The following is a 20,969-nucleotide window of genomic DNA, read 5'->3' as shown; positions in this document are numbered from 1 at the left end:
GGCGGCAGGCGGCGGGCGCGGGCGAGGGCGGGCGGCGCGGGCGCGGAAGGCAGGAAGTGCCGCGGCGCGGGGAGCAGGGAGCGCGGCGAGCGGGGCGGAGCGGGCGGAGCGGGATCTCGCGGGAAGCGCGGGGACGCCCGGCGCCGCCTCCCGCCCTCCGCGCCCACCCACCCCCCTCCCCGCTGCCTGGGACCGACCGCGGGGGGGCGCTGCGGCCCGCTGGACCCGGCGGCGCTCGGGCGTCCGGGGACCGGCGGGCAGGGGCGCGGTGCCCGGCCTCCGCGCCCGGTGGGCAGCGATTTGCTGCGTATAAAGACTAACAACTGTGCTTTGTGGGGTTTGTTTTGTTACAGCAAAAACAGTCCACGCTCTTTGAGGACACTGAAAAATACAGGAAACTAAAAATCACCTTTCACCCCAGCACCTGGAGAGATGCGCAGGTAACATTTTGATCCGTTTCCTTCCAGTCTTTTCTCTAGGCTCAAGCAGTTTTCTGTGTAAAAATTTATTGCATAAAACTGGCATCAGATGTATAGACTGTGTATCTGGCATCTCCTGCTGTTTTACCTGGCATCGAGCGATGAGAATTTTGCCACATCGGTAAAATATTGCCAACATGCTTTTTAATGGTTGTATATTGTTCCAAGTATGGATGAACACTAATCTGTGTCGCCTATTGTTACACACTTAGATTATTTTTATAAGCAACATTACACTTTTACATCTATTTGATAGTAATCCCACAATCCATAGATAAACACTGATATCTCCGTGTGCCACTTTCTGGGCTTTTCCATGCATACGGGCATCAATGTTTGTGTTTTCATCTACAGAAATAATGTCATGTATATAAATATATTAGTATACATACACACGAATCCCTGAAACCTCCTCCTCCACCATACACATAACAATGACATATTCCTAACACAATAAATGCATTGTGGTGTTTTTAAAAAATCCCTCGAGTGAGGTGTAGTCAAAGAGGAAGGCTGTGACCCAGAGGGATGGGCTGAGGACCTGGGGCTGGATAAGGCTTCAAGTGAGTGGGTGTGTACAAAGAAGAAAAGAGGACCAAGGACAGTGGTCCTGGACTCTCCAAAGTTAAGGGTTCCAGAAAGGACTAACAAGAAATTCATGAAAAACAGCTGAATGGTGTTTCTGGAGGCCAAGGGAAGAAAGTGTAACTCGCTGCTGTGTTAGTGTGTATTTTTCTTTTCATATGTGTATTGGCCATTTGAATCCTGTGATTTTTCTAGTCATACTCTTTGCCCATTTTTCGCTTGTATTTGTCTTTCTGTGGACTTATAGGAGCTCTTCATAGGCTCTGAACACAAAATCTTTGTTAAGTGTATTGCAAATATGCTTTTCCAGTCTGCCAGTTGTCCTTTAATTTAGCCTAGGGAATCTTAGATATGAGAAGTTTGTAACCTTTATTTTTTTTTAAGATTTTATTTATTTATTTGAGAGAGAGAGAGAGCATGAGCGCAGGGAGGGGCTGAGGGAGAGGGAGAAACAGACTCCCTGCTGAGCAGGAAAACCGACACACGGGGACCGACACACTGTGCTTGATCCCAGGACCCCAGGATCATGATCTGAGCCAAAGGCAGACGCTGAGCCACCCAGGTGCCCCAGTTTGTAACCTTTAAGTAGGCAGGTCTGTCAGTTTTTTTCCTTTAGTGCTTCTGGGTTTTGTGTCTTACTTTCCCACTCCTGAGACACAAAAAAATATTCTTCTAGTCACAAGGTCTAGGAGAAAATGTGGGAGACTTTTCCCTCAGGAGCCAGATCAGTTCTTGGTCCATAATGGGTATATGGTCCCTATGCAAAGGCGAGTATAGGGCTACCTGTCTGAGACTCCCTACTACACATTTTCAGGAAACCATGTCGACATTTTGGTGATTTCATCCATGTGCATATATGTCCCACCTGCCTCTTCACCCATCCTGGCTTATAATCAATGTGTGTTTGGGTGATTGTAATGTGGGTGGGTTTATTTTTCCTACTTCACTGAATTTTCCAAGTTTTTTTCAATAAGCAAGTACAACAGGCCCTTTAAAATGAAAAAGAGAATGGAAAACTTACTGAAGGACACAAAAAATAATGATTAGGTAAGTGAAATGGATATTAGGCCTAATGGTCAACTTTGGACAGCCTGGGCCAAGAGAAGAGAAGGTGGACTTTGGACTTGCCTAAGGTGGGGAATTGGAAGGATAGGGCTTATAGAGGGAAGTTGGGGGTCCCAGGGTTCCAGATGGATTGGCAAGGGAATTGCTCAGTTTAGAGGGAGTGGAATGGGCCCTATGCCCTGCTACAGGTAGCAGGTAGACCAGATGTCTAGAAATGGCTGCGTAATCAGCACGTGTATGGCTTCTTTTTTGTCCTGGAAATGGCCATACCAGTATCCTTTGTGTGGCACCAAGGATGGGCCTGGAAGTTGAAGACAATGTGGGCCTATTGATGGAGGTGGATACAGTTAGCAGGAAAGAGGTTGTCCAGCCACTTGAGGACATCTCCAGAGTTCTTAGAGCCAAGAGTCCCAAGAGAAATACCTCATCTCTCCCCCAGTCCTCCATAATTCTATTCATGCTTTCATTTTTAACAGCTTTATTGAGACATATTTCACATATCATACAACTTACCCATTTAGCATATATTTCATAGACACATGCAGCTATCACCACAGTCAATTTTAGAACATTTTTATCACCTTAGAAAGAAATCCCATACCCTTTAGCTGCTATGTCCCTATTCACTCCCTGCCCCTTCCTCAGCCCTAAGCAACCACTGATCTACTTTCTGGCTATAGATTTCCCTGTTCTGAATACTTCATATGAATGAAATCATATAATTTGTGTCTTTTATGACTGGCTTCTTTCACTTAGCATCATGTTTTCTACATTCATGCATGATGAAGCCTCTATGCTTTATTCTTTTCTTACAGCTGAATAATATTCTATTGTATAGATATATGACATTTTTATCCATTTGTCATTTGATGGACATTTGGATTATTTCTGTGTTTTGGCAATTAGGAATGATGCTGCTATAAACACTTGTTTGCAAGTTTTTGTGTGGACATCCGTTTTCATTTTACTTGGTTATATACCTAGGAGTGGAATTGCTGGGTCATATGGTAACTCTTTGTTTAATTGTTTGAGGATAGGGCGCCTGGGTGGCTCAGATGGTTAAGCATCTGCCTTCGGCTCGGGTCATGATCCCAGGGTCCCGGGATCGAGTCCTGCATCGGGCTCCCTGCTCTGCGGGGAGCCTGCTTCTCCCTCTGCCTCTCTCTCTCTCTCTCTCTGTCTGTCTGTCATGAATAAATAAATAAAATTTTTAAAAAAGTTAATTGTTTGAGGAACTGCCACATTGAGGTCATGGTCTTTTTTTTTTTTTTTTTTAAGATTTTATTCATTTATTCATGAGAGAGAGAGAGAGAGGCAGAGGGAGAAGCAGTCTCCCAAGGAGCAGGGAGCCCAATGCGGGACTCGATCCCAGGACCCTGAGATCATGACCTGAGCCGAAGGCAGACGCTTAACCATCTGAGCCACCCAGGCGCCCCGAGGTCATGGTCTTTTAATTAACTTAAAAATTATACCTGTTCTTTGGAAAATATTTTAAAATACCGACAATTTTTAAAAATATTTTATTCTTTTTAAAAAATTTTATTTATTTCTTTGATATAGAGAGACACAGCGAGAGAGGGAACACAAGCAGGGGGAGTGGGAGAGGGAAAACAGGCCTCCCGCGGAGGAGGGAGCCCGATGCGGGGCTCAATCCCAGGACCCTGGGATCATGACCTGAGCCGAAGGCAGACACCCAACGACTGAGCCACCCAGGCACCCCTTATTTATTCATTTGAGAGAGAGAGCACACAAGCAGGAGGAGAGGCAGAGGGAAAGGGAAAGCAGACTCCCCCCTGAGCCAGGAGCTTGATGTGGGGCTTGATCCCAGGACCTGGAGATCATGACCTGAGCTGAAGGCAGACTCCCAACCATCTGAGCCACCCCAGTGCCCCCAAAATACCCCAAATTTTGGGGCGCCTGGGTGGCTCAGTTGGTTAAGTGACTGCCTTCGGCTCAGGTCATGATCCTGGAGTCCCTGGATCGAGTCCCACATCGGGCTCCCTGCTCAGCGAGGAGCCTGCTTCTCCCTCTAACCCTCCCCCCCTCTCATGTACTCTCTCTCTCTCATTCTTGCTCTCTCAAATAAATAAATAAATCTTTAAAAAAAAAATACCCCAAATTTTGAGGATAGAAACATTTGATCCCACTACTCAGAGAATATCCTTGTGGGATATTTTTCTGTTCATATTGTTTTTAATGGGACCACACTTGGCATGATACTTTGTAGCGCATAATGTGAACATCTTTTCATGTCAATAATTATTTCCATCAGTGAATTTCAAACTTCTTTTACTCTAGGAACCCTTTCTTCAAAAGACCGTTTTCTGAAAGCCCAATATGTAATCTTTCAGATACCAACAATTACTGATTAGGCTCCTGCTGGGTACCAAGCATCCCTACCTGCCCCCATGCCTGTTCTCTTTAAAAGTTGCAGGTATTACAAACTATAGAGGAGTCACCTCATTAGCTGCTCGCCTATAAGAACACCCAGCTTGCTTTCTGTGTTTCATTGCTATTAACAGTGACTCAGTGAACATATATCTGTGTGTACTTTCATCATCTTTTTTTTTTATTTTAATTTTTTAATTTTATTATTATTTTTTTTTATTTATTCATGAGAGTCAGAGAGAGAGATAGAGAGAGGCAGCGGCAGAGGGAGAAGCAGGCTCCCCGCCTAGCAGGGAGCCCGATGCAGGACTCGATCCCAGGACCCTGGGATCATGACCTGAGCCGAAGGCAGATGCTTAACCATCTGAGCCACCCAGGCGTCCCTTTCATCATCTTTTTAAGAGAAATCCCTAGGGGCACCTGGGTTGCTCAGTCAGTTACATATCTGCTTTTGGCTCAGGTCATGATCCCAGGGTCCTGGCTCAGCGGGGAGTCTGCTTCTCCCTCCCCCCTTCCTCCCACTTGTGTTCTCTCTCTCACTCTCTCTCTATCAAATAAATAAAATGTTAAAAAAGAAAAAGAGAGAGAGAGAGAAATCCCTAGAAGTGGGATATTGGGTCAGGGGCCAACCTTGGACTTGGGCCTATATGAGGTGCTGGGAGATGGGAGGAGAGGCAAATGACTTGGTCCCTGTACTTCAACAGCTAATCAGCTTGAGGAGATGAAATTCAGGAAGGGGAAAAAAAAGATTTCAATAAATAGAGCCATACCTTCCAATAGTTCCCTTTTATTTTATTATTTTTTTTCTTTTTAAGTAGGCTCCATCCTGGGCCTCATAATCCTGAGATCAAGACCTGAGCTGAGATCAAGAGTCAGTGTTTAACCGACTGAGCCACCCAGGCATCTGCTAATAGTTCCCTTTTCGGAATTAATACTGTGTATACTTGCTGCATCAGTGTGCAAGCTAATAACCTAAATGTTCAGCATTAGGGAAATGAATAAATATATGACATTATGGTACTACTATGGATCCATCTTCAAGTAAAATGAAGAAAGCAAGGGGTAAAACAATGTTTCACACAGTTTGTTATATTTGTAAAAATATGGACATACATATGCTTGTACATATATAGACCTGCATTGTGTACTGTGGTAGCCCAGTTAATCCCATGTGGCTACTGAGCACTTGAAATGTGTCACATCCAAGCTGAGATGTGCTGTGAGTGTCAAGTGCACAAATGGTACCAAAAAGTATCTAAAATATCTAATAATTCTTATATTGAGAATATGTTGAAATGATAATATTTTGAATATATGAGGTTAAATAAAATATTAAAATTTCAGCTGTTTCTTTTCATATTTTTAATGTGGCTACTAGGAAGTTTTAAATTATGTATGTGGCTCCGGGACGCCTGGGTGGCTCAGTCGTTAAGCGTCTGCCTTCGGCTCAGGTCATGATCCCGGGGTCCTGGGATCAAGCCCCGCATCGGGCTCCCTGCTTGGCGGGGAGCCTGCTTCTCCCTCTCCCACTCTCCTTACTTGTGTTCCTGCTCTTGCTATCTCTCTCTCTGTCAAATAAATAAAATCTTTAAAAAAAATAAATTATGTATATGGCTCATATCTGTGCCTCCCCATTATGTTTCGATTGCCTAGGACTGTCACAGACTGTCTCCAGAATATGCAACAAACTCATATTGGTGGCTGTCTCTAGGCAGGGGTCCTGAAGGTGTGTGTAGGGTGGGAGACTGACTTTCTCACTGCTGTTTTGCACCATTTGAATTTTCTCCTTTGTTTGAATTTTTGGTACCATGTCCCAATTTTTTTTTTAATTTTTTAAGATTTTTTATTTATTTATTTGACAGAGAGATAGAGAGCACAAGTAGACAGAGAGGCAGGCAGAGGGAGAGGGAGAAGCAGGCTCCCCGTGGAGCAGGGAGCCCGATGCGGGACTCGATCCCAGGACCCCGGCCATGTCCCAATTTTTAAAAACCATTTAACATGTCTCAAGCCATGACAGAAAAGGCACTGGAAAAGTGAGTCCCACACAGAAGATGCTGTGTGGGAACAGGCTTGGAGAAGGATTTTGGAAACGTGTGATAATTTTCCCTTCTTTTCTGCCAAGGCACTGGGGTCACACTGGACCCCCTCAAGCAAGCCCAGAGGGATAGTCCAGAGCCAGGGTATTCCTTTCATGGGGAGTGGAGCTTTCTGCAGCTCTGAATTGTCATTGTAACCAGGACCTGGCTGGATGGGAGGAGTCATTCCTCTTAACGATATTATTGCAAATATTTATTTTAGCTTCTTCTTTTTTTTTTTAATCTTTTTTTTAAAGATTTTATTTATTTATTTGAGCCAGAGAGAATGAGAGAGAGGGAGAGAGCACATGAGAGGGGGTAGGGTCAGAGGGAGAAGCAGGCTCCCTGCCGAGCAGGGAGCCCGATGCGGGACTCGATCCAGGGACTCCAGGATCATGACCTGAGCCGAAGGCAGTCGCTTAACCAACTGAGCCACCCAGGCGCCCTTAGCTTCTTTTTGTTGAATACCTTTTTTTTTTAATTGAGCACATAATGTGGATCTAATTGGCAAAGGAGATCCAGGAAGATACACAGAGCTAATGTGTGGGATGCTCTGGAATGACACCTGGCCTCTCATCACTTGCCCAGAGGTGACCTCTGAGTGTGGAATTTGAAAGGATTCAAGAGTATAATACTCCCCCACCTTTTTTTGGCCACACACATACACACACACCCTCCGTACACCCTGTAGAAATGTGTGTGTGTGTGTGTGTGTGTTGGATGGTGGTAATCCTTGCTGGGTTGATTTTGAAAATGCAACCCCTCAGTTTTATTTCTGGTCTTTCAGGTGGGACTGTCTCCTCCCTCACCCACACCCTCACCCACCCTCCTCCCCAGGACAGTCACATCCTGGGCTGTGAGTAGTGGCTGGATGTTGGGAGCTGGATTCTTGATCCAGGGTGGATGAACCTGAAATCTGAGCCCTCTCCAGCACGAAGCATAGCACCTGACAGAAGCTGAACAAAACGTTGGGAGAAGGAAAAGTCATGATCTGCACCTTCCTACCCCTCTCAGATAGAACTGGGGTCTTTGGGGGTGCCTGGGTGGCTCAGTCGTTGAGCATCTGCCTTCGGCTCAGGTCGTGATCCTGGGGTCTTGGGCTTGAGCCCCACATAGGGCTCCCTGCTCCGCGGGAGGCCTGCTTTCCCTCTCCCACTCCCCCTGCTTGTGTTCCCTCTCTCGCTGTGTCTTTCTCTGTCAAATGAATAAAAATCTTTAAAAAAAAAAAAAAAAAAGAAGAAGAAGAAGAACTGGGGTCTTTGCATCCCGTTCTTCCCCAAGTCCCCTAGCCCACCCAACCACCTACTGCCAGGCCCTCCCTTCTGCCACTCCCACCCACTGCACCTTGGCTGGAGGGATGTGACCGCAGGGAAGCAAAGAAGAGCCTGAGCTCTTGCTTGCCTGAGCTGTGCACCACCCAGCCAGAGGCCCCCCTCTTCAGTGGGGAGACAGGATGCAAAAGCACTTACTGCCCATTCACTTTTGGGTGCAGGCTTCCAGGGCTCATTCCAGGAAAAGATTGCTGGAAAGTGATCACTTAGAAGATGCTCAGTTTAAACTAGTGACAGATTCAGTTTCCTTGGTCATCAAAGAAACACCAATTAAACAATGTAATGCCATTAACATCACTTTAGCCAAACCATCAGTGGGCATGAGATATTTCCATAACTTGGTTCTGAGGTCGAAGATACCTTCTTTGGCCGCAATCGCCAAAACCTATGGTTAGGTCAACCATTAGAGCCTCCTCTGAGGCTGCTGGAGAAAATTGGACCTCTTGGGGTCCCAGGTAACCTGGGGCCCCATGAGTTACACGGAGGCCCGCACCTCCGGTCTACCTCCTGTGCGGGGTGAGGGGGTGGGCTCCGCTTGGCAGTTAGGCTTTACCGACGCTCCGCGCTGCCAGTCAAGAGGACAGAGAGGCTGCAGGAGCGCCTGGGGTGAATTTCTGCTCTACCACTTGCCCCGTGTGACCTTGAACGAGTTAATGAAGTTTTCCACGACTCAACGTCCGGGTCGATAGAGTGACGAACACGGACCGCACCGTGTAGCCGTGTTTGGCAAACTCCCGGAGTGGAGCCAGCCTCTCCCGGCGCCTACTGGTGAGTGTAGGTGATGTTAAATCTCGGGGGGTTCCCTCGGAGGCCACCCTAGCGGGTGTGGCTTCCTCAGGAACCCTCTCCGCCGGGGGTACCTCCAAACCACATCCCGAGAAGCAGAATTTGGGCAGCCAAGATCCTCGAGTCCTGGCTGGGGTGGCGGGGGGCGGTGCGTGGAGGCTTAGGAGAAACCCCAATTCCTGAGCCCCGACCAGAGCCTGGAACTGGGCTGGGCCGGGCTGGTCAGCATCCGCGCCTTTCACCCCGCGGGCCCCGCCCTCGGTCCCGCCCTCCTCCAACCCGCGCCCCCATTGGTGGCGGCCGGCGGCGCGGCCGCTGTTATTTTTCGAATATATAAGGAGGTGGAGGTGGCAGCTGCGGCTTAGAGGCTTCCCGGACTGGTGGCTGGTCCCTGCGTCCCTCCACCCCGCCCCACCCTCCCCGCTTCCCTCTCCTCCCTCGTTCCGACCCCGTGGGTCTTCCCCCCCCCCCCCCCCCCCCGCCCCGGGCCCGCTCCCCACCTCGTCCCGGCCAGCTGTGCCCGGCCCTCCCGCCAGCCTTCGGCGGGCCCCGCCGCGATGGAGCTGCCCCAGCCGGAGCCCGCGCCGGGCCCGGCTCTCAGTCCCGCCGGCGTGCGCGGTGGCGCCCCGCGTCCCAGCCACCTCCTGGGCCTCCAGCTGGGAGCTCACGGCCTCGTGGGGTCCCCGGAGCGCGCGGCCGCTTCCTCGCCGGTCACCACCCTGACCCAGACCATGCACGACCTCGCCGGGCTCGGCAGGTAGGGCGCCCCGCCGACGCTGGGTGTGGGGTGAGAGGCTCGTACTAGGGTGTTGGTCCCGGGCCTCCCGTGGAACCCGGCGTGGGAGCCGAATCTGAGAAGCGGAGTGGGGAGGTGTCCTGGGTAGTGCCTGCTTCAGGGACCCGGGACTAGGGCGGTGAGACCGGGTCTGTGCAGCGCACACCCTCCAGGTGACTTGCTCTTGGCAGCACAAACCTCTGGAGACACCGGTCCTACCCCCCCCCCCCCCGGGCCCCCGCCCCCCCCCCCCCCCCCCCCCCCCCCCCCCCCGTGTGCCTCCACCATGCTGTCTCCCTAATCCCTGCCCTAATCACCACTATTTTGCCCCAGGCAAGGGATTCTGAGCCTGGAGTGGGAACTTGAGGGTGGCCGAGAAGCCTGGTTCTCTTCTGTCCGGGCCCCTGCTCCCTCCACCCCCAGTTCTTTCCTGAGGTTAAGGGGTTAAACCCTGGTCCTGCTTCCTGAGCAACCTGCAGTGTCCAGGCTGGGTCGCCCTCAGCAGCAATGGAGACCTAAGTCTTGCCCTTGCTCCAGAAAGGCTTGTGGATGGGTAGGGGTCTGAAGAGTTCCGGGGAAGGCCCTCCAGGGCTACTCTGCTGCCCTGCCATCCCCCAGAATGGCCCTCAACCCACCTCCTTGCTCTTGCCCTGGGCTCACCTCCCCCTGAACCCAGGAGGACCTTTCTTAATCAACAAAGAAAAGCTACTTAGAATCCCTGCAGAAGACCCATGAAGAGGGCAGGCTCTCAGGGCCATCACCTCCCTGGGACAGGGATGGGCACTTCAGAGGTGGGTGGCTGGTGGGAACATGGGCCAGCTAGCCCTTGAGCCCCACATTTACCTTTCTCCTTCCCTGCGTCCCTGTTGCCTTTCCAGTGAGACTCCAAAGCGTCAGGTAGGCAGCCCGCTCACATGCCTATCCCTGTCCCGGCGGCGGGCATCTGAATCCTCCCTGTCGTCTGAATCCTCTGATGCAGGTGAGGCTCAGGGGTACCAGGGGACTTGGGGTGGGGGGCGCTGCCTGAGTCTCTCCACTTCCCTGCTGATCAGACTAACATTTTTCCCACAACCTGGTGGGCCCAGGACCCTCCACCTGCCCACCTCTGGTGGGGCTCCCCACACCCAGCCCAGACTGGCTGAGCGGGGCGATAGGGCGGGGCCCTCATGGGGAGATGAGATCTTACCTATTTAAAACCAGGCACCAAAGTCCCTGAACCACAGCCCCAGCTGGGAGGCATTAGGGCTGAAAGTTGGTCATTTTATAACATTCACTTGCCTTCAGCTGTAACCTTTTCCTTTAAAAAGCTGTTATCTCTTCTAGAACAAATTACTTAAACCAGCTTAAGAAAAATGCTTAGCAAAGTTTTGGTTTAAAACCTATACAGGGCGCCTGCGTGGCTCAGTTGGTTAAGCGACTGCCTTCAGCTCAGGTCATGATTCTGGAGTCCCAGGATCGAGTCCTGCATCAGGCTCCCTGCTCGGCAGAGAGTCTGCTTCTCCCTCTGACCCTCCTCCCTCTCATGCTCTCTGTCTCTCATTCTCTCTCTCTCAAATAAATAAATAAAATCTTAAAAAAAATAAATAAAAATAATAAATAAAACCTATACAGAGGGGGGCGCCTGGGTGGCTCAGTCGTTAAGCGTTTGCCTTCAGCTCAGGTCATGATCCCAGGGTCCCGCTCTGCGGGAAGCCTGCCTCTCCCTCTCCCACTCCGCCTGCTTGTGTTCCCTCTCTCGCTGTGTCTCTCTCTGTCAAATAAATAAAATCTTAAAAAAAAACCTATACAGAGGAGGGGCACCTGGGTGGCTCAATGGGTTAAGCGTCTGCCTTTGGCTCAGGTCATGATCCCGGGGTCCTGGGATTGAGCCCCACGTCGGGCTCTCTGCTCAGCAGAGAGTCTGCTTCTCCTTCACCCTCTCCCTCTGTGCTCTTTCTCTCCCTCTCAAATAAATAAAATATTTAAAAAAATAAAACCTATACAGAGGAGTTTCCATAGTAAACAGGGAGTGGGGCCCTGCCCAATTTCTGGGCCAGTGTGTTAGCCCTTGGGGTTCAGGGGCAGGTTTTTGTTTCATTTTTTTAATGTATCAAGATCTAAAGTAGAAACAGGTTTTTCCTTTCTCTGAATAGAGTTGCGACATGGTGGGGGAATGTGTACAGAAGATGCCACTACTTTCAAACCAAGGTGCTCTGTCCCCCCAGGTCTGTGTATGGATTCTCCCAGCCCCATGGACCCCCAAATGGCAGAGCGGACGTGAGTAGAGAAAAGGGATCCCCACTACCAAGGAGTTGGTGCCTGCCTTTGGGAATCCTAGTTCCAGCATAAACCCACTGGGTCTGGGAGAGTGGACAGACCCCTCCAATCCACATGTGGGGGGGACCCACTGACCTCCCTGGTCCTGAGATTCTGCTTCCTGTCTCAGAGAAGGGTCTGCTCCTACAGGAGCAGCTGAGTGTGGGCTCAGGGCCAGGTGGTGGGGATAGTGGGTACTTCAGCCAGCCCTTGGCCTGTGGGAATACAGGTCTGGTGTGTGTCCCTTTTTACTTTTGCCTATACACTTTTTTTTTTCCCTATGAGATCTTACAATTTTAAAATATGGTCCAACTAATTCAAAACATTTAATTCATTTAATTTAACCTGCCACAACTGTTTTGTTTAGGCCAAACAAAACAGTTGTGGCAGGTTGGTTCAGCCCTTGACCATCCTATCAGCAACCTCTGGCTTCAGTGACGCTTTCTGGCCAACCCCTAGACCAGGCCCTTTCTGAGAGAGAGTGGAGAGGGCATTGTGCTCAGGACAGATCCTTCTCCCTTGGTGGTGGGGCATGAGTAGTATCTTCTAGAGCACAGCGGTCCCTATCCAGCGGTTAGAGCCCCATCAGGGAGAGCAGCTGCTAGGCATTAGTGGGGACAGCTGGGCATCCCCAAACTGGGCTGAGGGACTATGGCTTTGGGGTTAGGGCAGTGGCTGTCTTTCTTCCCACTGCCTTTGATCAGACTGGGCTGGGCTTCAGGGTTTGTTCACAAACAGGAAACAGGGAGAGAACTAGGTGGGGGTGGGGGAATTGCAGGTTGGTTTTTGGTGACAACCCAGAACTGTCCCTGCTTTACTCCTGAGGCGCAGGTGCAGATGGGAAACCAGGCCAATAAAAGTCATCATTCCCGATGCCAGGTTGTCTGGGCACAGCCCCTCCCCACCGTTGGGAGTCGTCCCCCTGACACTAGCCCTCAGTGCCCACCCCCCACCTCTGCACCTGCTTTGACGGTTACAGTTTCTCAGAAGTGTGTGTGTGTGTGTGTGTATGCATGTGCACGCTCGCGCCTGGGCTCACATAGACACACAAAAGCCCTGCGTGGCAGGTGGTCTCTGGTAACATAGCTAGGGGGTGGGGCCTATCTACAGAAGCTTGTGCCCTGGCCTCAAAAGGAACATCTGTTGGAATTCTTTGCCTGCTGGCCTCTTCTAAGGCAGGAGAAGGGGGTGGGACAGAGGCTGGGTCCTAGAAAATTCCATAGGAGGGAGGAGAGGATGTGACCCTGAACATTTGTCACTAGGGGGTCTGGCATGGCACACTGTGGCTGATCTGGGGCACTCTAAACCAGGCCCCTGTCCTGGGGGGAGCCAGGACAGCCCCACACAAGGGGAGGGAAGCCCAGTCTTGCTGGCATCCAGGCCCTGGAGATACCCACATTGTCGGCCACGGTCTGTCATCATGGGACGGATGGATGCCTTTCCTGGCGGCCATATGGCCCCGCTGAGGTGATTTGCATACAGGTGGAAGGCCTGTGGGTAAGCTGGCAAGACCGTTGCCTTGGTAGCGCCTTGGCCACCCTGTGACCTGCCCCAGCTGTCTCCGTTGCTCCATTCTCTGGGCCCTCTTCCATTCAGGGCAGCCTGCAAAATCCCAGGCTGCTGCTTCTCTCCCCCCTCCCCGATACCTGGGCCCCTGAGAGTCAGCATTCTTCCCTCCCCTTTCTGCTGGCCTGAGCCCTGGCCCCCAGGCCTTGTGGACTTGGGGCCTGATGCTGGGGGTGGGCACTGGGCTGTAGGGGGAGGTGGGCTGCATGGGACTTTTCTCTTTCCCAGGTTTGAGCAGACCATCCAAGCGGCCAGCCGGGTCATCCGAAAGTAAGTGCTCCAGCCTTCCTCCTGCGGGCTCCGGTGGTCCACCTATCCCAGGCTCTCCCCATGCCCCCGTTGGATGGAGGAGGCATGGGGAGGGTGCTCTCCCACTGCCTCCCGCAGGGATGCGCAGGGCTCTGTGTGAAGGGGCATCCTGCGTGCTGTCCTGCACAGCCCCCTACTCTCCAGCCCTGACCTCTCCCTGTTTTCTCCTGCAGCGAGCAGTTTACCATTCGACGTTTCCAGTCCTTGCCGGTGAGTGCCCTCTGAGGCCTGACACTGGAGGCTCAGGCCCTGGCCAGGCTTGAGGAGGGGCAGGAGGGATCCGGGGTCACCTCCCAGAGGGCAGACTTGAAACGGTCTGGTGTCCCTGGTCTGGCTGTGGGAGATGGGGTTTTGGAGGTGGATGGGCAAGCTGGGGGAGTCAGAGGAGGGACGGGAGAAGGTAGGGCCAGGGCTGGTGCCAGAGGAATGGAGCCTTCAGTTCCTGCTGCCCTGCCTGGCTCTCTAGGTGAGGCTTCTGGGCCACAGCCCTGTGCTACGGAACATCACCAACTCCCAAGCACCTGGCAGCTGGAGGAAGAGTGAGGCGTGTGGCCGAGCTGCCCACAGCTCTGGGGAGGACAAAGAGAATGTGCGCTTCCAGAAGGCTGGAGTGGGAGCACTTCAGGGAGAGAAGGAAGGGGGTGCGCTGGGATGGTTCTCTGGCATTTGATGACACCCACCCATGTTGCCCACAGGATGGATTTGTCTTCAAGATGCCATGGAAACCCCCGCATCCCAGCCATGCCCATGCTTTGGCAGAGTGGGCCAACCGCAGAGAAGCCTTTGCCCAGAGACCAAACTCAGCTCCCGACCTGATGGTACATTGGGAGAGTGGAACCCAATGTAGGGTGGGTGTAGGGTGGGTGCCCCTGAAGACAGCCCTGGGGGGGGAGGGGGAGGGGGATCCTGAACCCTGAGGCAGTAGGAACCTTTTCTCAGAAGGATGGGGGTGAGGGCTGCCTCGGGTCCCCACCCCTGAGTGGCCTGTGTCTGTCCCCTGCACAGTGTCTCACCCCTGAGCGCAAGATGGGAGTAGAGGAGCTGAGTCCCCCAGCCCGATGCCGCTTCTCTCTGACTGCCACCCAGGGGGCCTCTGAAGAAGATGATGGATTTGTGGACATCCTGGAGAGTGACTTAAAGGTAACCAGTCTTGCCCCACCAGGCCATCGACCTCACTTTCCCTGGGATCTCCCCCAAAGAGGAAAGCCCTGACCTCCCACCCCGAGACTGTGACTTCATTCCGATGTCAGAAGAGGAATCAGAGCTAATGGAGTCACGGCGTGGCCTCTGGCCTACCAGAGACTAGCAGGGGGCTGGTGCTGCAGTGAGGGAGGGTGCTGCAGGGTAGAGGCGAGTCCAACCCTCCCGCGGGGCCACAGGTCTCAGCAAGTGGGGCCCTGCAGTTTCCTGGTTCTGGGGGACTGCCCTGTGTGGGTTTGCAGGCAGGGCCAAGGAGGGCCATGCTGGAGGACCTGGGGCCTGAGGGGCTGGACTTTGCCCGCGGGTGTGACCATACCCTTGCTGATTTGGCTTCAGGACGACAACGCGGTACCCCCAGGCATGGAGAGCCTCATTAGCGCCCCACTGGTCAAGACCTCAGAAAAGGAGGAAGAGCAGGTGGGTCTCTGAGGGGGCCGCCCCAGAGCTTGGGGGGGCTGGTAGGGGGCAGGGGTGGGGTACTCTGACCCCCGACCTGCCACCCCTGCCAGGACCTCATCATGTACAGCAAGTGCCAGAGGCTCTTCCGCTCTCCGTCCATGCCCTGCAGCGTGATCCGACCCATCCTCAAGAGGCTGGAGCGGCCCCACGACAGGGACCTGCCCATACAGAACAAACGGAGGAGGAGCGTGACCCCTCCAGAGGAGCACCGGGAGGCCGAAGAACCTGTGGGTGCCCCCCTGGGGTGGGGCCGGTCAGCCACTGTCCAAGTCGACCCTGCCTGCCCTTGTTGGCCGGGTTTGTGGCAGAGGGCAAGGTGCAGGGAGAGGTGCCAGCCCCACGGGACGCTGAGGGGCAGCCTGGCCCCTGATCCTGGCCACGATCTACCCTGCAGAAAGCCCGTGTCCTCCGCTCCAAGTCCTTGTGTCACGAGGAGATTGAGACTATCCTGGACAGTGACCACCGGGAACTGATTGGGGATTACTCCAAGGTACCAGCAGTGGACCCTTGGGAGGCTCGACCCTTTACTGTGTGGCCCCCTGAGCTCAGTAGCTGCCTTGGTACCTCCTCCCCCCTGCCCCGCCCCCGGCTTTGTCCTTCACAGCTTATTCTTTATTCTCACCTAGACTCCTCTCTCCAGCTCTCCTTGGTCTCCTGACTCTACCCCAGATCTGTCTGGGGCATCAGTTGTGTTTCAACCTTGGAAAACCTTTCCAAACTAACGTTGTAGCGTGGAGCCTCCTCGGGTCTCATCCGGGCGGCTTGGCAGAGTGTGGCGGCAGGTGAACTCTTCTGTTCCCTTCTTCCCATCCAGGGGTTGTTCCCTGGATGTCAGACCCAAGAGGCGCCTCTTGGTTGCTATGGGAACCAGAGCTGAATTTGAAGGTCAAAGCAGGTGTGGCATTCTGGGCTTGGGAAAGAAACTCCATCCTTCCCAGGCTCCGAGTCTTGCCAATTTCACCTTTTTTCTCCTTTCTCCCTCTTTCTCTCTCTCTCCCCTCTCCCTTTCTCAATCTCTCTCTCCCCCTTTCCCTTCAGGCCTTCCTCCTGCAGACTGTGGATGGGAAGCACCAAGATCTCAAGTACATCTCACCAGAAACGGTACTTGGGGATGAGCCATTCTCCAGGCACACTTGGGATGGCTGTTTGCCTGTTCACCTTCCTTGGGGATGGGCTACAAGGCCAGACCGGTGGTAGAGTTGGGGTCAGCCCCCTCCTGCCAGCCTGACCTGCTGGGACCCACCTCTGTGGCCCACAGATGGCAGCCTTACTGGCAGGCAAGTTCAGCAACATCGTGGAGAGGTTTGTGATTGTGGACTGCAGGTACCCCTACGAGTATGAAGGCGGGCACATCAAGGTGAGGCGGGCTGATGGGGACAGGCCCTGAAGACCCACCAGTTCTGTCCTTCTGTGGTGGGGGGGCGGGGTGAATCCGTGGAGGGCGGCTGCACCCTCTATGGGGGAAGAATCCTGTCCAGTAAGAAGTGGAATCACACGTCTGAAAGGTGGGGATGGCATGGGGAGGGATAAGCCACCCAGCCCCAGGGCCGTGGCCTGACCTCCAGCTCCCCTGGCAGACTGCTGTGAACCTGCCCCTGGAACGGGATGCTGAGACCTTCCTGCTACACAGCCCCATCACACCCTGTAATCTGGACAAGAGAATCATCCTCATTTTCCACTGTGAATTCTCATCTGAGCGCGGTCCCCGCATGTGAGTCAGCTAGCTAATGTCTGCTCCTGACCTTCCTGCCCAGGCTCTGGGGTACTGGAATCATCTGATGCCCAAGAGGCTTGAGCCCAGCCCCAGTCCCCACTAGATCTGGGCCTCTAGTCTCCTGGCATCTGGAGCAGACCTCACCCTCCCTTCCTGTGCATGGCACCCTCTTCCCACGTCTTCCCCATCCTTCCCATCAGGCCTTATGTCCACCCTCCATCCATTGTCACCACCCCTTCCCCTCAAGATCTGGTTCCAGGTCTCCAGCAGTGTCCTTAATATCCAAGGGCCCTGTCCCAGGCCTCAGTGATGCTCAGCCTTCCAGGGTTTGACTGATCTTTCCGTTCCCCACCTCTCATGCTCACCAAGTCTTCTCCAGACCTCCTGAACAGATCTCTCAAATTTTGTCCACTTCTGTCCTTTATGCTTCCCCCTTTGCTGTCCAGGTCAGTTATCTCTAACAAAGATTGTGAACTGCCTTATAGAAACAACTGCCTTGATTTACCTCCTTCCTTCCATCTCTCCAACCTCCTCTGGATCCGGTAGCCAGATGATCTAAAAGCATTCTTATGGCTGACATTGCTGCATTCAAGCCTTCTGTAGCTCTCCAAGGCCCACAAAAGAGGGGGTGCAAAGAACAGGTCCCCTGAGGCATATCCTGCAACACCTCCCAGCTCTGACCCCCACACCCCTGCTGGTCCCAGGTGTCGTTTCATCAGGGAGCGTGACAGAGCCGCCAACGACTACCCCAGCCTCTACTATCCTGAGATGTATATCCTCAAGGGCGGCTACAAGGAGTTCTTCCCGCAGCACCCGGTACCATGGGTCGGGGTGGCTGAAGCCTTCGTGGGGGGGCTGGACTGCAGGGAAAGGGCTCGGCCAGTGGGTAGCCCAAGGAGAAGGGAGGTTTCCTCTAAAAGTTCCCATTCCCCCATACTGACTGACCCGCCCATCCTGCCCTAGACTTTCTGTGAGCCCCAGGACTACCGGCCCATGAACCATGAAGCCTTCAGGGACGAGCTGAAGACCTTCCGCCTCAAGACCCGCAGCTGGGCTGGGGAGCGGAGCCGGCGGGAGCTCTGTAGCCGCCTGCAGGACCAGTGAAGGGTCAGCACCGGTCCTGCCTACCTTCTTGGCCTCATTGCCTGGGTGCCAGCCACCCGGGTGCCTGCAGGGCTGAGGGTCTGCTGGAGGCCCCAGCTGCCATCCAGGGGAAGGACAGTGAGGGTGTCCTGTGCATCTGCCCCCAGCCCCGATCTCCATGTCTCCCTGCGATCATATTCCATATTCTCGTGCCACCCCCAACCCCAGCCCAGCCCCTGGGAGAGCCCAGCCTGTTGACTTGGTGAAACTGGATTAAGTCCAGCTCAAAGGAAGTATTTTGTGTCCAGCAGGAACCTTTTTGCTTTTTTTCCTTCCTTGTTTGAGTTAACCCTTTGTCTTATGTCCAGAAAAGCCCCCCCTCTTTCCTAGGCACTCTGTAAGCGGCTGGGGGAAAGTCCACAGCACCCCCCCACACACCCCAGGATGGGCCAAAGCAGAACCTCTCCCTGCCCAGGGTGTTGGCACTCTTGGGTGTGTCTGCCATGTTCCCTTTCTCTTCCTCTCTTTCCTGTCCTTCCACGTGAACACCTCTAGCACAAACAGAAGCTCTTACTCTTTCCTGTTTCAGTGTTACCTACATGCTTGATTCATTCGTCTGATTTGTTGCCCATCTCAGGGTATGCACAGGCTGAGATTTAGGTTCCTCTCTCCACTTGGGGTTAGAGACTCCAAACATTAATTAGCCACTCAACCCTGGCTTCTGGTGCATCAGAAAGGGATGACCTCCTTGGGGGCCTGTTGGGCGAGGGCTAAGGTCTGCATCCTCAGCGCCTGGCAGCCCAGCCCCCACTGCTGTGAACTCCGGGGTCCGACTGGTCAGAACTTGCTGCTCTCTTGTTGTGGATGGACAGATGGACGGACGGATGGATGGTGGATGGATGGAGAGCCACGGATGCCCAATGTCCTGCATACACAAACTGCTGAGTGGAAGCATTTCAGTGAGCATGACCATCTGCAGCAAGGATATATGTGTGTCTGTGTCTGTGTGGACAAAATCTTTACACATTAAGGTTTGGAAATATTCAAGACGAAATGTCATGGAAGCAGTGAAGCCAAGGACAGAGCCACGTCTGGATTCTGAATCTCAGGACGTGTGGAGGGCTGTGCTTGAAGGCCCTGTTGACTCACCTGTTCAGGCCTTGGTTCAATAAAGCACTGAGCAAGCTGAGTAACCAGCATCGTGTCCTGTGGGCCTTTGACAAACCTTGGCCGACCCTGATGGTGGGATAGGGTGAGGACAGGTCAGCAGATGGGGGCCAGAAGACTCCTGTGGAGGTAGCCTCACATTTTCTTCCCCAAGGCAGCCTCACTTATCCTTCATGTAGCTACTCCAGCACCTCTGAACTCACCCTTCCTAAACTGCACCAGGAAAGCTAAAGTGACCCTGTCACTGCTCAAGAATTGTCAGTAGCTCCCCACTGCCCGCAGGGTAAACTAAGAAGACTCTTGGCATGGCCCTTTAGGACCTTGACCCTCCCCAGCCCCACTCCTCACCTCTTTTGACTCAAATCCCCATACCTTGTTCTTCACATTTCCTTCCTTTGCATCTGTTGCATTATCAGGAATGTTCTTGTCCATCTGTTATTCCTCCTTTGAGACTCAATTTCAAATGTCACCTCCTCCTAGAAGCCTGCCTTCCTGCCCCATCAGAGAAATGACTTTCCTCCATATCCCCAGCACCCAGCAGAGGTTCCACCACCTAGGAGATGCCAAGTTCAAGATGAAGAGAGTGGAAAAGGGCCAATCTGGGAGACCTGGTCCCAGGGCCAAACCTGGTATCTCAGGAAATTCCCTCAGAATACCACTGCAGGGGACCCCGGCCCCCGAATGCGAGTCTGTGATTGTAGGGCTTCCTTTGCCCATGTACAAATAGGTACTGTCTGATACAGAGTGCATACAATCTGTCAGTCATCATTACCACTTTCTGCCAAAGTTCATCTACCTTCTGAACTAGACAGTGCCAGTGATTATTCACTCCATTTTGCAGATGGGAAAATGGAAGCGATTTCCTACCAGAGCAACAAGGGACTCCAGATTCCTAGGCTGAGTCTAAATGATGCTTGCCCTGTCTCCAGCTTTTCCCCCAAGATTCTTATGCCCAAAGGCTGGGGCTTCCCCCCCCCCCCCCGCAACACACACACCCCTCCCACAAGGGCACAATGGGTGGGGGGTGTTGGGGTATGGCTTTGATGGTCTGAAGGTGCTGGGCCTTTGCTCAGGGAGGGAGGGGCTCTGAAAGCTCCAGAAACCCTCTCCATTAAGCAGGCAGGTGATACCAAGGACATTTATTTGGGTAAGGGGACTTGCCCCAGAAAAGGAAAAGTATCTGTGTGGACCCCCAAGGAACAGGGAGAAACGGGGAGGGAGAGAGCCCTGGGCACTCTCCAACTGAGATTTGCCAGCTCCACTCTGCTTACATGGTCTCCGGAAGCCCCCTCCCCCCCCTTCCTGATCATACAACAGAGGAGGAAGGCTGCGGGATGCTCAGAGATGGCATACTCTTGCCCCCAAGTCACACAGCAAATACAAGCCGAGCAAGCATTTCAGCTGCCTGGGATTCTCCCACTCCTCACCTCCTGCCTCTGTCCCAGCCAAGGGGGTGGGGTTAAGCTGCCTGGCTTCTGCTCTGGGTGTCCAATTTCCACTCCATGGGTCAGGATCAGGCCACATGGGGAGGAGGGAGCAATGGGTGCTGAGTGTCTAACAATGCCCAGGCTGTGTGCCCGGTGCTGACATCTGAGGCTACATCTGTCCCCATCATACCCCACCATCAGAATCATAGCTGTGGTCATGGGGCATTTAGACTGTTCCAGACACTTACTATACATATTGTCTCCT

General features: G+C 53.0%; 1 protein-coding gene across 5 annotated transcripts; it reads left to right on the top strand.

The window, feature by feature from the left end:
• The first annotated feature begins 9,241 nt into the window (after window positions 1–9,241).
• Window positions 9,242–19,306, top strand: CDC25B (cell division cycle 25B). Of its 5 annotated transcripts, none has more exons than XM_035005931.1 (16): window positions 9,242–9,466; window positions 10,363–10,463; window positions 11,689–11,740; window positions 13,574–13,615; window positions 13,828–13,864; window positions 14,121–14,243; window positions 14,350–14,472; window positions 14,660–14,794; window positions 15,191–15,271; window positions 15,364–15,540; window positions 15,708–15,803; window positions 16,352–16,414; window positions 16,572–16,670; window positions 16,891–17,024; window positions 17,732–17,843; window positions 17,991–19,306. In XM_035005931.1, exons 1-16 carry the CDS (start codon window positions 9,267–9,269, stop codon window positions 18,129–18,131), a joined length of 1,716 nt encoding a protein of 571 aa, XP_034861822.1. In that variant the 5' UTR covers window positions 9,242–9,266; the 3' UTR covers window positions 18,132–19,306. The 5 variants fall into 5 exon arrangements, with proteins under 5 accessions (XP_034861822.1, XP_034861821.1, XP_034861825.1 ...); XM_035005930.1 differs by having other exon boundaries at window positions 11,617–11,740; XM_035005935.1 differs by lacking the exon at window positions 9,242–9,466 and adding an exon at window positions 13,090–13,246 and having other exon boundaries at window positions 10,379–10,463.
• The last annotated feature ends 1,663 nt before the right edge of the window (window positions 19,307–20,969 follow it).

Source organism: Mirounga leonina, unplaced genomic scaffold (genome assembly GCF_011800145.1).
Source record: "Mirounga leonina isolate KUSES-001 unplaced genomic scaffold, KU_Mleo_1.0 Mir_150, whole genome shotgun sequence".
Lineage (NCBI taxonomy): Eukaryota > Metazoa > Chordata > Mammalia > Carnivora > Phocidae > Mirounga > Mirounga leonina.
Note: the sequence above shows the minus strand (reverse complement) of the source record. Positions and strands in the feature narration are given on the sequence as shown.

Coding starts and splice junctions, on each gene's coding strand:
- CDC25B (XM_035005930.1), top strand. CDS start 9,267: ATGGAGCTGCCCCAGCCGGAGCCCGCGCCGGGCCCGGCTCTCAGTCCC. Junction 11,741..13,573: donor CCCCAAATGGCAGAGCGGAC/GTGAGTAGAGAA, acceptor TCTCTTTCCCAG/GTTTGAGCAGACCATCCAAG. Junction 15,541..15,707: donor ACCGGGAGGCCGAAGAACCT/GTGGGTGCCCCC, acceptor TCTACCCTGCAG/AAAGCCCGTGTCCTCCGCTC.